Source organism: Chaetodon auriga, chromosome 4 (assembly GCF_051107435.1).
Source record: "Chaetodon auriga isolate fChaAug3 chromosome 4, fChaAug3.hap1, whole genome shotgun sequence".
Classification (NCBI taxonomy): domain Eukaryota; kingdom Metazoa; phylum Chordata; class Actinopteri; order Chaetodontiformes; family Chaetodontidae; genus Chaetodon; species Chaetodon auriga.
In genome coordinates, this window is record NC_135077.1 from 17,713,431 (window position 1) to 17,727,384 (window position 13,954).

Sequence of the window (13,954 nt, forward strand, 5' to 3'; positions counted from 1 at the left end):
ATCCATCCACATGTTTAAAGATCAGTAAATAGTGCATGCGTCCTTCTTATGACTCTCAAAATTTACACTGAAAGCTGAAAGAGAAGGAAGCCAAGCACCGGTATATCCGAAACTGTTTCCCGCGAGATGGATATTTAGTAAAACTACACGGAAAAACAACATTTTCTTCATTTAGCTAGCTGTGCCCGTTCACTCAACACGACTTAGCGTTAACTAAGTTTCTAGCTAACTTTCCAAATACGCGACTCAGTGTTAGCTATGTGTGTTTTAGTGTAACTGTTCAGCGGTGAAGTTATTAGTGACCCGTTTGCTATGATGTGTCCTGAGGGCTCATTAACACACACTCACGTTAGTACCATGGACAGAGAGTGTGTGTCGCTACTGCCCAGGGTGTGTGAGGTGCTGGCGGACTCGGGGAGGTCTCTGCCGGATGACACCAGCCTGGAGAAACTGCTGGACTGGTTCACAGGGCTCAACGCGGCTGGTTAGTGCTGAGCTTGGTGGGATGAGTTAGTTTGGTTATCTGTCATTCAGCTTCCAGGTGGGAGGATGTCGATCCTTCTCTGTGGGTTACTGTAGCTATGTGAGGTGAGACAGATAAGTTACATCCATACTTTAAATCTAGGCGTGCATACAGGACTGAGCTAAGTGCAAACTTGCCACTTTCTTTGCTCCACCAAAGCACCAATTAAGTGAAATAAAACTGCATCTAACAACTATTTTGATCTAATGATCAGATCAAAATAATCTACATAATTAATGATTCATCGATAACAATTTTCTCTTTAAAATGTCAGAAAATAATACAAAATAGCAGTAAAGCAGGAAATCATCATCATTTTTGCTTGAAATGTGACTGAAATTATTTGTTCTTTAAATAATCGCTGAATAATTATCTGTAAATTGATGAACTGATTAATAGGCTCATTGCTCCAGCTCTAAACTGATTGCTTAGGGCCTTCAGACCTGCACTATATAAGGGAGGGGCTGTGTGTCTTTTGATAAGCCTATATTTTCTCCTGATTCAGTGCTTACATGGTGTATATTCTTCTAGAAATCTCTGTAAATGAAGCTGTTGTGTAGTCTTGAAAAGGCAAAAAGAGCAAGAGGAACAGCTAGATCTTCCTTTAGGATTGTACAGCTGTGGATCAATAGATGGATGTTTGATGTGTATGTCTGTCTCATGTCCACCGTCTGTCCTGATGAAGGGAGATCTCTGCTGGAGGCCTGCCCATGTCTGCTTGAATTCATATCAACCGTGGTTTCCGACACAGCTTCAGACCCCGGTGTCCTTGCCTTCACCCTCAAACTGACCGGCTTAATGGCTGCAACTGAGGACGGCTTCAGAACACTTCAGGTAGAGATAATGACACTTTGTGCTTTCGTGAAACTGTTACCAGCAGTTTCTGACTGTGGTGATGCCCCCCTTCCCCTACAGGAACGCTCTGTTCTGGACCTGGTCTTCAGCCTTCAGCGCTGGCAAGAAGCAGGACTCTGGGAGGATCCCTCTTTAAGGATTGGGTGGATCCAGGGCTTAAAGAACTTGCTGCAGCACCCAGAGGCTCTCAGTTTCTTTGTACAATCAGGTGACACTTCACGTAGGAAATGAGACCGTCGCTCCTGATATGTTGTGTATTATAAAAGACAACTTGATAAGAGGGAGGCTGGTGATATTTAGGAATAATGACAAAGAATTTCACCACTTTGTAACTAAAATCTGTTTTCCTGTCTCCACAGATTTCGTTGAACCTCTCCTAAAACTCCAGACAGACACAAGTCTGTTTGTCGCCTCAGCTGCCAATCAGTTGCTCGCCCACACCCTGCTCTTCTTTCAGCCAGTCTCGTCTGCAGGATGTAACGGCGTAGATAAGAAAGACGAAGACAAGAGGACACAAACCTCCAATGCAGACTTAGGACACCCAGTTTTCACCATGGACACCATCACAGGGTACACTGCTGTTATCAGGGAGGTGTCAGAGTACCTAAAGGAGTCACTGGATCCCAAAGAAAACACACGTCTCCATCAGAGAATGCAGATCCTCAAACTGCTGGCCCTGCTCCTGGCCAAGGCCGGGCCGCCTCTCAGGGACAGGCTGCTGCAGACGGTCGGGGACTCTCTGGACAGTCTGGTGACAGCAGGCTGCAGTCAGCTCACTCTGCCTCTGATGGACGTCATCCTGGCTGCATACAGGTAGATCTCTCACATGAGCCCGAGCACAGTGTAACGTGGGAATATCCAGTTCACAGACAGCAGTCGAAAAAAAGTGAATGCAGCAATAAACACAGTTACAGTAAATACAAAAGTATCCATATAATTGTGAAGTTGACATTATCATCACTGTTGTCATTATCACTCAACCAGCCTACCTGATACCCTGATAGTGTAAAACTTTAAACAGAAAGCAATCACTTGCAAATTAACTCTGTGTTTGCTGATGAGGATGCATCAGTTTCCCCCACCTGCACACTAACAGAGCACCTGCTGCATAACCATAATAAAAACAGAAAAAGGGAAAATTGTGCTGTTATGATAACAGAGAGCTGGAGTGATTTTTGGATGAATCAATTCGTTGAACATATGACACTATAATTTATAACAAGTGTCCACGTTTCTTTCTTCGTCTTCTGCAGCTCCGGTACTGATGAACACAGCCCGGACCGCCGCGTCACCTGTCTGCTATCGTCCATGTTGACCACCATCAAGCCCTCCGAGCTCATTCATGCTGCAGCTGCTTTTCTTCGCGGAGGTCGTCAGTAAGCAGTCATCCCCTGCACGCCTTCACGCTCTCACACAGAATGTGGCCTCACCCTCACAAGCACAGGCTCAGTGTGTGGAGGTTTCCTGACATCAGGTGGTTTAAGAAAAAACAGAACTTATTTACAAACTCAAATGGGTGCTGTTGTCTTCTGTTCCTGTGTTTCTCTGCAGTGAGACTGTCCACACAGCCCGGGCTGTGAGAGCGCTGCTGCTACCCCTCGATATTATAACTGGTCAGACTCTACTGGGCACAAACGCCACTGGTAAAACACACAGAATTACACAGTAAAAAAGGAAACAGCCTGTTGTTCAGCATCTTCATAACTAAATATGTTTTTTGCTCCCGCAGCAGACAAGCGTCGGGGTGCAATGGTGGAGCAGCTGAAGAGTAAAACCTCCTGCATCGCCATGATCTGTGTCTGTCTGACAAACACACCGCAGATCGCGCTCATGGTGAGGCTGCAAGCACAACAGAAAGCAGAGGAGAGGAAATGTTCTGCTGTTTTTGTGTGAATCAAACATCACTCTCTCTTTTCCTCTCAGCCGCCTGACGTCCTCCCCTGTCCTCCACATTTAATCGTCACTGCAGTTCTGTCACTGTTAAGGATCTGCAGTGGCGTCTCCTCGTCCGCTGGCTGTAGAGAGGCGTGCAGGAATATAATCAGCAGTGGCAAAGTTCAGAAGTGTGCTCTGGAGGCTCTGATGGCTCTCAGCTGTAGCTCAGGTAAATCAGTTTGAGTGTGTGGGATGATCCAAATAGGAAAAATGGTCACAGTCTATATTAGGTACACATAATCAACCTCTTTATGAGTCATTATAAAGCACTTATTAATATCTTATTGTCAGAGTTAGAGCCATTAAAGGTTAACCAAGTGTCAAAGTAAATGCAAATCAGTAGTGTAGTTAGTTTTTCAGGATGAAAAAGTTAGCAAGTCTTTTGTGTTTCAGGAGCGAAGGAGAAGATCGCTGATGTGTTCGCTGTTCTCATTCAGTATCTGGACAATCCTGATTCTGACCCCACTGTAAGTTGTGTCTGTCCCTTTCTATGCACGCATGATACACTGTCACTCATTTTATCTGCACTGGCCTTATGCTCCAGGAGAGAAGTGACTCAGAAGAAGAGCCACCGTCGCTCGCTGATTGTTTCAACCTACATGTACATATATAAGAAGAACAAGTTGTAGTACTGATACACACACTCAGCTAATACACATTATTTCTATATGATCTTAATTAAAAGTCCCCTTACTCGCCTTGTGTCGCTGATCTGTAAATCATTATCGATCTTGCATTGTTTTCTGTCATTGAAATGACTGTTTCTTAGGTACTCCACAAGTCCTACCAGGCCTTAGTGGAGTGGACGAGTGTGTGCACAGACCTCTCCTTCATAACAGACCAGCTCAGACAAGGTAAAGTCACACATCACGTAGACACAACACACTCTGTTGTGTCTACGTGATGTGTTGCTGAAATGATCCTTGTGTGTATTAGATCTCGTTGATGTGGTGAAGAAGCGTGTGTGTGACATGCGTTGGGAGGTGAGAGACTCAACGGTGGAGTTTCTGGGACACCTGGCAGATGTGCCCGTCTTCCCGAAATCAGCCGCGGAGGTGTGTGACGCCTCGGAGGCCTCGCTAGGCAGCTGCTGTACCACTCCTCTCCTGAAGGAGGCGCTTCGTGACTCGGAGAGTTACGTGAGGGCCAGCGCCATCTCCGCGCTGGCGAGGACTCTGGCAGGCAGCTGGCAGCAGGGGGCAGCACTCAGTCAGGACGAGGTTGGCAGAAATTGTTTTTACATTGACTCTGAAAAGATGCCAGTCTATAGAGGTGGATGGAGACTCTGCCGTCGTACCTTGACGTCATTTGCTGACTGTTATTAATGCACTTCTGTCTCCCTCCAGGCTGAAATAGTGAGCCGGCTGCTTGAAATTCTCTCCCAGGACACAGAGGGATTCCCCAGGAGGGCTGTCGTACGATACTTCATTGCCTGGTTCTCTTTGCGCTCCTCACGCTCGCCTCCGTCCTCCTCCACCTCTCTCCTAATGCAGTGTGTGCGCACTGTCCTCTCACAAGGCAGCGCGGATCTGGACTGGGAGGTCAAAGTTCACACGCTGGAGCTGGCCGAGCTGCTGCTGGACGAGGCCTTTTCAGGCCAGCGGGGTTACAGGAAGGGCTCAGACACACATCAAGCCCCATCGCACCCCTATGGTGTAGTTTCTGACCAGGTGCACACACTTCACACCCACACCGGTAGACACACAGAGGGGGTGGAGTCCGATTTGGCCGGAACGTTGAACGAGCTGGTTGAGCAGGGAGTCATCTCAGCCTTGTTGTGTGGTCTTGTTGACTGCGATAGACCTGTGGGTCTGAAGGCCTGTCGCCTGCTGGTATCACTCAGAGAGACGGTCTGTCCTCTGTTGCTGAGGGCACAGGATGCTGCTGTGGCACCGGCCGCCAGGGTCACCTGTGAACTACCTGGCTGGGGCTGGGGGCTGGAGATCAGAAAGATTCTGGGCATGAAGAAGAGTGACGGAGCGGGCGATGCTGAAGACCATGGCGTGCCAAAGGAGGCGGGCAACGGCGTGACTGTTGGCGTGTGCGAGGTGTTGACGTCTCTGGGTTTAGACGAGAGGCTGGACGTCCTCACTCAGAGCAGTGACCACGTCCACAACTCTCCCCTCTCTCTGCTGCAGGACATACTGACCGCCAGTGCCGCTCACACTCGGCCCGACACACAGCCAGGGCAAGAGGTCATAGTGGACTGCTACTGACACACACACACACACACACACACACACACACACACACACGCACATTACAAGGGGACATTACACAGACTTGCACTCATTTCCTGGAGACTTACCCAAACCTTAACCCAATTTTTCATCCTGAAATTTCATGATTTACATTACAGGAACTTTTGTCCCCATAAGAAAAGCAAATCCCCTCAATGTGAGCAATACACATCCAGAAACACACAAACACACACACACTGCCTTATATTTGTTATCAGTGAGCAACACTCTCTGAACTCAAGGTACATTTGCCTTCATGTTGTTATGATTTTTTGTGACTGATTTTGCTGATTTTACTCCTTATTAAATATTAAAGTTTCATTAAATACCAAACAGGAAGTTTTTGATCTTTTTCTCTTTTTTCCTAAATCTTTTTAAGATACACCCATACTATGCACTTGTCTTTACTTCCAGCAGGGGTCAGTCACAGCTCGCCATTACAGTCTGCACAGGCCTAAAACTGAGACCTGACCACACTTTATTTCATCCATTCTGCCTCTTCTGTGGATCCTACCCAGTGAAAGTGACACGTTAGCAGTGCAGCAGCAGCAGTAGTTTAGTTTCAACCGATCACGTGTTTTGAATGTAGTGTCTTTATATTTGAAATTTGTCGGGTTCAGGTCGGGGAGCAGAACTCGCTGTCATATCACCGTGTCCTACAAATCAGTGATGTCTGTCAGGCATTGATTTGATTCATTGTTGTAAATAAACATACAGGTTAGTCTTTGTGGAAAATGTTATAATTTCTTTGTTCCAATAGCCTCAAACTGATGCGTAAGCAACCACCTCCCTCCTGCTCCCTCTAAATCTGTGCTGACGTCATATTTTGACGTTGTATTTTGAATAATTCACCTCTACCACATTTGTCCATTTCATTGCCCTTAAGACGCAATTCGATGACGGTAATGAAGAGCCTCATTTTTTCTGCAAGTGCAGTTTCAAACTTTTGTCAACTCCTGATTCCTGTTATCTTAACTACTGTAGTTGGTGAAAAGGTGACACAATTTCACTGTGTACAATCTGTCAGGCACTGGTGCAGGATGTATTCATACATACTTGACTGAAGAAGAAGTACCAATACCATACTACAAAAATACTCCATTACTAATAGAAGTAGTTCATTCAAAATGTTATTCAAGTAAAAAATATAGTATTATCAGCAAAATGTACTTATAGTAGCAAAGTAAAAGTACTCTGATTGATGTATTATTCTATCTGACATCATTAGATTGTTAATAGAGAGAATGTATAAACAGCATTTTACTGTAGTACCAGAGTGAAGTACAGCTACTTAAATGTAGAGTAGAAGAAGCATGAAATGGAAATACTCAAGTACAAGCACCTCAAAATTGTACTGAAGTGCAATACTTGACTGAATGTACTTCGTTCCTCTCCACCAATGCTGTACTTTAAATGATTTAAACCTTTTCCCGGGTGAATCAGCTGGATGCACTTGGTTGTAATAATCCTAAGTAGACAGTCATAAACACTCCAGGTCATCACACTCGGTTCAGGGTTATTTTCACTCCTTCTCTGTCTCCTCTCCTTCCTCCCTCTGTCGCTGATTTCCCTTGTGGAAATGAGTCATTAAAGCCTCAGAGTTTGAAGTGCGTAGACATCAGAGCTGGAGATGGAGAGGGCATTCGCCACCTCCACGTGTTCACACGCTCTCCGACTCAGTCACATGGAAGAACAGAGGGACACACGCGCAGAGAAAACGCTCCTCATTAACTAATGACCAGGATGTCAGCACACACACACTCATCATCACAGTCATCACACTGCCGCGCTCTGAACAGACAGCTGTATTCTCTCCCTTCATTCATGAAGTGAAACTGCTCTCGTAGAAGACTCTGCTCCTCTGTGCAGCATGGAGGCGGTGGCTCTTTTCTCTTTCACAGCGTCAGAAGCAGACGAGATCAGTTTCCACAAAGGGGACATCATCAAGGTAAGTGTGCAAATGTTGCTTTTAGAGGATTTAAAAACAAAGTTAACAAAGGTGTTGCATGTCTGCACAGTAGGAATAATTGTGCATGTGTGTTATAGGTGACAGAGATGGAGGATGACTCTTGCTGGTTCACAGCGGAGATCCGGGGGAAGCGTGGCTACGTGCCAGAGAACTACATTTCCCTGCTCCCTTATCCGTAAAAACACATTTTATACTTAGGAAAACATCAATTTAGGGTAGAAAACAGAATATTATAGATGTGGATTGTTTCATCTACCATCATTGACATCAGTGGTTCCCGAACTTTTTCACTGCCTACTTATGACCCCTCATCACAGGCTTTGACTTTTTCAGCCAAAAAGTGATTCTTCTGACTAAGACTGCTTGGTTTGAAGAAATTTTTGAGACCTAGAGAGGTGAAAGTTTTCAGTATTTCACGACTAAACAAAAAGCAAAAATTAGAGAAAAGTAAGTAATTGAAAATCTTGTGACTCCTCAGAGTTTTTCTGACCTGTTTCTGGAGTCTGGAGCCCTGGTTGGGAACCACTGATCTACACAACTGAGCTGAGTTATACTATAATTCTCAAAATATATTAGCTTAAGAGAAGAGTATAATTTACGTGTGTGTGTGTGTGTGTGTTTGTAGGTGGTTTGCTGGACGAGTATCACGACTTGAGGCTGAGAAACATCTGCGCTGGCAGGACACTGGAGTGTTCCTGGTGAGGGAGAGCGAATCAGCTCCTGGAGAGTTTTCTGTCTCCGTTAGGTCAGTAAACGCGCACACACACACACACACACACACACACACATGCAGAGGACAAGTCTGACAGGTCGGTCCTCCGTTGTCTGTTCCCACATTGTGATGTTAATAAGTTCCAAAGTGTTTGTGTGCTGGCGTGCAGTGGTTATATTTGCATGTGTTGAATCTGCTGCACTGCTGTCGTTTCCAGTTCCACCGCCCCTCCCTGAGCTGTGTCTTAATGACCACAGGGGAAAGCTGCTGCTCCTGGATCTGACCTGAAAAACCAAAAACACAGTTAAACAGCTTGCTGATAGAACATACTATACAATCAGCAGCGCTGCGTGAAAAACAGGCAGCAGCATCTCCTTCTGATTTTATGTTCTGCAGCTGGATGTTTGTTTTCCGTCACATTGAACACATTACCGGGTTACAGCATCCACGTGTCTTTGAGTGTGTGTCAGGGTCAGTGGAGGGGGAGACTATTTAAATATGGTCTACGACAACGCACTGCACTAAAAATGTAACAGCCACAAAGGCTGTTAAGACTGTGTGTGTGTGTGTGTGTGTGTGTGTGTGTGTGTGTGTGTGTGTGTGTGAGGAGGTGTAATTTGGGTCAGCAAAGTGACGTGGGACACATTTCATCACTGAGGATAAATTGAATGTGTTCAATAATCGGGGCATTACGTAAGACCACTCAGTCTTTAATTATACACAGGTGCATTATGCAATTGACACATGCCATAGACACGCATGCACATACATACATACATGTTAATGATTTAAGGCACAGCATCTGTCTGCCTGTGAGGGCTGAGAGTGAAGCGCTTTGTTTATGTTCATGCACACATGAACTCAAAGTGTAATCCTCACGAGGATCAACAGAGGGTGATGATGTTCAAGAAGAGTTCATTAAACCTGTTTTATAGCTGAGGGAGATTCTTTCAGTCCTCAACACGTCTACAGTTTGTCTGGATGACATCATGGCAAACACAACAATGTGTTTTATGAGATATTAGACAGACAAACTTCCTCTGAACTATTGCCTCATTATCCATGCTTGCCTTTTTTTTTGTCATCATGAGGATAACATGAATGACTCCAAACATGTGTTGTGTTAAAACAGGAAGAGACACAACATTAATTTTAAACAGTCTGTGTTCATACTATAAGAATCACTTAATGAGGACCATAGTCCTGTAACACTATGCACAAAGGCAGCGGAGCAGCTCCAGGAACACCTCAGAAAACCAAATATAACCACTCTGTGTTTAAAGAGACATTTTTCTGAATCTTTGCTACATTTGATTGGTATTATTTTGCCAAACTCACAGTTTGATTGATGTCTCTGTGAAAGTATTGTGTCATTTCCTGTGAGTATAAAACCGTAAAGTATGTTGATCTCTTGTGTACTAACTGCAAAGAGAGTAGACTATAAACATCACCATTAAAGTGCAGTACATTCTGCATATATTTAGTTCAGACAAACATGATAATTGTCACACCTTTGTGTGGTTTAGAGTCTCTAACTAACCTAATGACATGTCTTTGACTGCAGGAGGAAAGTGGTGCAGAAACTGTTCAGAATGGGATCAAACTCTTGTTGTTGGAAGGAAACCACTGTGCTGCTCCAACATATTAACTAGAACACTAAAAAAATCCCCCAAACCTCTCATTCCTCAGGCTGACGCATCCCATCACTCAAGCCTTTGTCAGAGCGCCTCAAGAGTGGCATCGCCCTCCTTTTAGAGTGACTCTTCGAGGTGTGTAAGGGAGGGACACGCTTAGTAACCAATTACACATCAGACACGAGCACATGGTGCACATTTGTTTTGAAATTCAAATCAGTCTTTAAATTACTGCACAAACAATGTGATACAAATGCGATTACTCCCAACGAAACAATACAGCAGAAAACAGAACAGCACAAGAGAAAAGGTGACGTACGAACAGTAAAAGGTATTGACTGAAGCTGCAGCTCATTCTCTCTAATACGGAGGAAAGTATACTGTGATACCAACAATTGGGTGTATTAAACCTCCAGAAATGTCTGTTTTGGGGTTGCAGCTAACAATTATTTTCATTATTGATTAAACAAAAGCATGCAAGCAAGCTATTTTGATAACTGTTTAATAATTCGGGTCAGTTTTTCCTGCATTTATGTCGAACTTTCACCTCCAGTTTCAGCTTCTTTATGTCAAGATTTTCTACTTAAATCATTGTAACCTTTTTGGGGGTGGTTTCAGTGTCTTCACACTTAAAAGGCCAAAATGATTAATTGGTCAATTGCAGATAATAAACAGCAATTTATTGAACAGTGACAATAATCAGCCCTAATTATTACATAAAGTATGGATGTAATGTTTTCGTAAAGACCAAAGCGACTTCTTCAAATCAAAATACTTGACATTTATTTCCTGACAATTAGCTGATCGATCACTCCTTTCATCAATGCTTTTCTCACTCAATGACTTGCACAATGTCAGTAAGAGACAAAACTACCTCCGAATCACTGAACTGCTGTGAGCTTTTCAGAGCAGCTCAGACCAGATTGATGTGTTTATTCACGCGTGTCTGCTTTGACATGTGAGATTTATGGCCTCTGAAAACACCTCCTGCAAGGATTTTGGAGATACACCCACACATGATTGTGGTCACCCTTCCCACACTGACAGAGGTATGCGCAGAGCATCTGCAGGAATTCCTCCACAAACAAAGAAGGGGAGGAGGAGTAACACTACCCTCGTCTTCATGCGGAAGCTTAAAGGAGCGTGCATACCTGCCTTTATCCACTTCTCACTTCTCACTTCTCACTTTGCAGCTATGGTGACAGGGTGGAGCATTTCCGAGTGCTGGAGGGGGGCGGTCAGTACTGCATCTGGGACGAGTCGTTCAGCTCCCTCAACCGGTTGGTGGACTTCTACAGGACTCACAGCATCGCTGTGGAGAAAGTGGTCTGCCTCAGAGACCCCCCCTCGTCCCCTCGCCTGCTGTCCCAGCCTGGACTTAACCCTTATCCCAACCCCTATAAAAGCAGCTCTCAGGAGTCCCTCCCCTCAGCCCGCCTCTACTCCCTTGAACCAACTGTGGGGGTATGACGAATCCTGAAGCATCGTTATTCTTCACAAACAGCTTCTCGTAAATACACACCTGGTTGTCTGATGTCACGGCTGTGCTCTGTCTTTGTGTAGAAACCTCGTCTGGCTCACGCCCTCTGTGACTACACTCCACCCCAGACCGCCCACCTCCACTTCCTGCGTGGTGATGTCATCGACCTGCTGGACTGCTCGAGCCCACTGACCTGGAGAGGGCGCTGTCGAGGCCGCGTGGGAGTCTTTCCCGCAGAATACGTGCAGCCGCTGTACCACTGACAGCATATCAAGCTGAACACCTGCTCCATCAGCGACCGCGTTTACATGCACGCTAATTTCCCACCGTTATTCCAGATATGACAATATTCCGAATCTGACATGGTTCATGTAAACAACATATCCAGGCTGGATTCTCTGAATTAAGCCTTATTCCAAATAATATTCCTATATAATAGTAATATATATCTCAGTCAGGGTTTTAACTGCAGTTTATGACACACAGCATCTTGCCTGTGTCCAGTCAGCTCTCATTTTCATCTGGAAGGAGAAACACACCTACTCTAAAACACCATGAAATACTTGGATAAGGACAGGTTTTTGAATATGTGCAACTATCCCAGTGCTGACTGTCTTAAGAAGGAGGTTGAGCGAATGAAAGAGGGAGGCTGTGTTTGATAATTGGCTGCATGTAAACAGGAATATTAGTGGAATAGTCATTTTCATTGGCCATGTAAACAGCTTAGTAGGAATATTGTCTTCTTGAGAATAACGGCAAAAAAACTGAATATCTTGTGGATGTAAATAGACCCACTGACTCTCAGGCTGACCTTATACGTCCAGTGATTGAACTAGCGGTAAAACAATAGTACAATAATCAATTAGTCCATCCACAGGAGAAAATTAATTGACAGCAATTTGAAAAAATGTATTTTGTCAGTCAGCTTCAGGGCCCTATGTGAAAACAGCATTTTACTTTTGGGTGTTTCACATGAGAGATTTCTGTGTTCCTGTTTTTCTCTGAGCTCCTGAAGTGGGCAGAGATGGATTTGGACAATAACAACGTGTGAAACCCAATCAGACCACAGTTGTTGGGTTGGTACTGTTGCTGTCAATCAAATCTGATCAAACCACACTGTTTTAAACCTGAAACCAAAACTGTTTTTTAACCTTTGATTCTTGTTCATTTAGTCATAAATACATAAATATGTTCTAAAGAAATGCAACAATCTTATGTCAAAGTCTGTTTACAGGTGTTTAGTAGTACTAATGCTTATGGGAAAAAGCTTTATAAAGCTTTTTGGCTCCAGAGGGAGCAGTTCAAGATCAGATAAATTGCCTCAAGTGATGTCACTTGAGTCAGTGCTGGTTGGGGCTGAAGATTACAAGTTTGAAAATTGAACAAGCTGGGGGTGTTGAGTTAGAAAACAGGCATCTTTCCACACCTCTGTGCATGGCCCACTCCTCATTCTGCTTGAGGCTAACCGCTCACAGCTGCATTGCCATAACACAGGACAACCGTGGGCGGTCCAGTTGCATTGTGGGTAACGTAGGTGGCTTGTTTTGACAAGGGGGAAGAATGCATGGAATGAAAGAAGACGATATGTTTGACTCTGCTGCATTTATTTTATTGTCATGTTACAGAAGTTCAATGCTAAATCTGTGCAGCGCTGAAACCAGGTTTTCAAGGCCTTAAATCATTCAATCAGTTCAAGTAACAAGCAAAAATGCCAAATATTTGGGTTCCATATCTGTTCCAGCTGCTCAAATTTGAGGATTTGTTGTTGCTTTTTATATCGTTATTCATACCTTTGGATGTCGGACTGTTGGTCAAACACCACAGGCATTTAAAACAGGTCACCTTCATTCTGTGGGGTTCATACCTTTCTCACGTTACAGGTCAAAAATGATTAATCAAAAATGAACAGAATTGTTTCAGCCCTGTAGTGGACCTTTCAAACCCGTCTTCTGACTGATGTCCTTTCACCAACAGCTTGTCGTGAACATGTTCAGTTTAACTTTATGTTCTCTTTATTCATCATGTTGTCGACGCTCCAGCCTCCTCTTTAGTAAATGTAAGTAAACTGTACAGAGTCCTGAATAAAGAGTGATATTACTCTCAGCTGTGTTCATTTGTGAACAAAGACTTTTAGATTTGATGCACATATCTTTAACTTTATTGGAGACATCACAAGAAAAAGACATTTGATGGACAAGGTGTCAAGACATTTCGTCTTTTGACTGACATGAGGTTCTTTACAGTCACCAATCTGCACTTCTCAATAATTACACCAATAAAAAAAAAATGATTAAATGCACAGCAACATACACATTACACATTATAGAAACAGAAATTATCAACCTTGGGGTTGGTGCCCCTTTTAGAAACCTGTTGTGAAGCAGAAAGGAGTCACAGGTAATTTGCAGGACTGACACGCAGATCAAGTTGATAAATTCTGATTCATATTCAGAAATAAGCTAAAGAGCAAGAAAGAACACTAGAACAGTAACTGGAGAGTCACAAAACCTCGACAGACACGAGGCAATAAACATAATATATAATTACCATTAAGAATACTGCAGACTCAAAAGAAAATGGAATTATACAAATCACATGCAACCTAA

The 13,954-nt window shown here is 44.0% G+C and overlaps 2 protein-coding genes across 3 annotated transcripts; both read left to right on the plus strand.

Moving 5' to 3' along the window:
• Nucleotides 1–76: 76 nt before the first annotated feature.
• brat1 (BRCA1-associated ATM activator 1) lies at nt 77–5,892 on the plus strand. 2 transcript variants are annotated; one of them, XM_076727491.1, is made up of 12 exons: nt 77–484; nt 1,209–1,357; nt 1,439–1,586; nt 1,738–2,191; nt 2,632–2,754; nt 2,930–3,021; nt 3,108–3,211; nt 3,302–3,482; nt 3,707–3,780; nt 4,083–4,167; nt 4,250–4,533; nt 4,660–5,892. In XM_076727491.1, the coding sequence occupies exons 1-12, from the start codon at nt 313–315 to the stop codon at nt 5,527–5,529; spliced, it is 2,736 nt and encodes a 911-aa protein (XP_076583606.1). In that variant the 5' UTR covers nt 77–312; the 3' UTR covers nt 5,530–5,892. The 2 variants fall into 2 exon arrangements, with proteins under 2 accessions (XP_076583606.1, XP_076583605.1); XM_076727490.1 differs by having other exon boundaries at nt 189–484; nt 3,111–3,211; nt 4,660–5,629.
• A 1,218-nt stretch (nt 5,893–7,110) lies between these two features.
• LOC143318941 (GRB2-related adapter protein-like) lies at nt 7,111–13,451 on the plus strand. The gene is made up of 5 exons (XM_076727481.1): nt 7,111–7,501; nt 7,600–7,697; nt 8,148–8,267; nt 11,062–11,332; nt 11,432–13,451. Exons 1-5 carry the CDS (start codon nt 7,424–7,426, stop codon nt 11,609–11,611), a joined length of 747 nt encoding a protein of 248 aa, XP_076583596.1. The 5' UTR covers nt 7,111–7,423; the 3' UTR covers nt 11,612–13,451.
• The last annotated feature ends 503 nt before the right edge of the window (nt 13,452–13,954 follow it).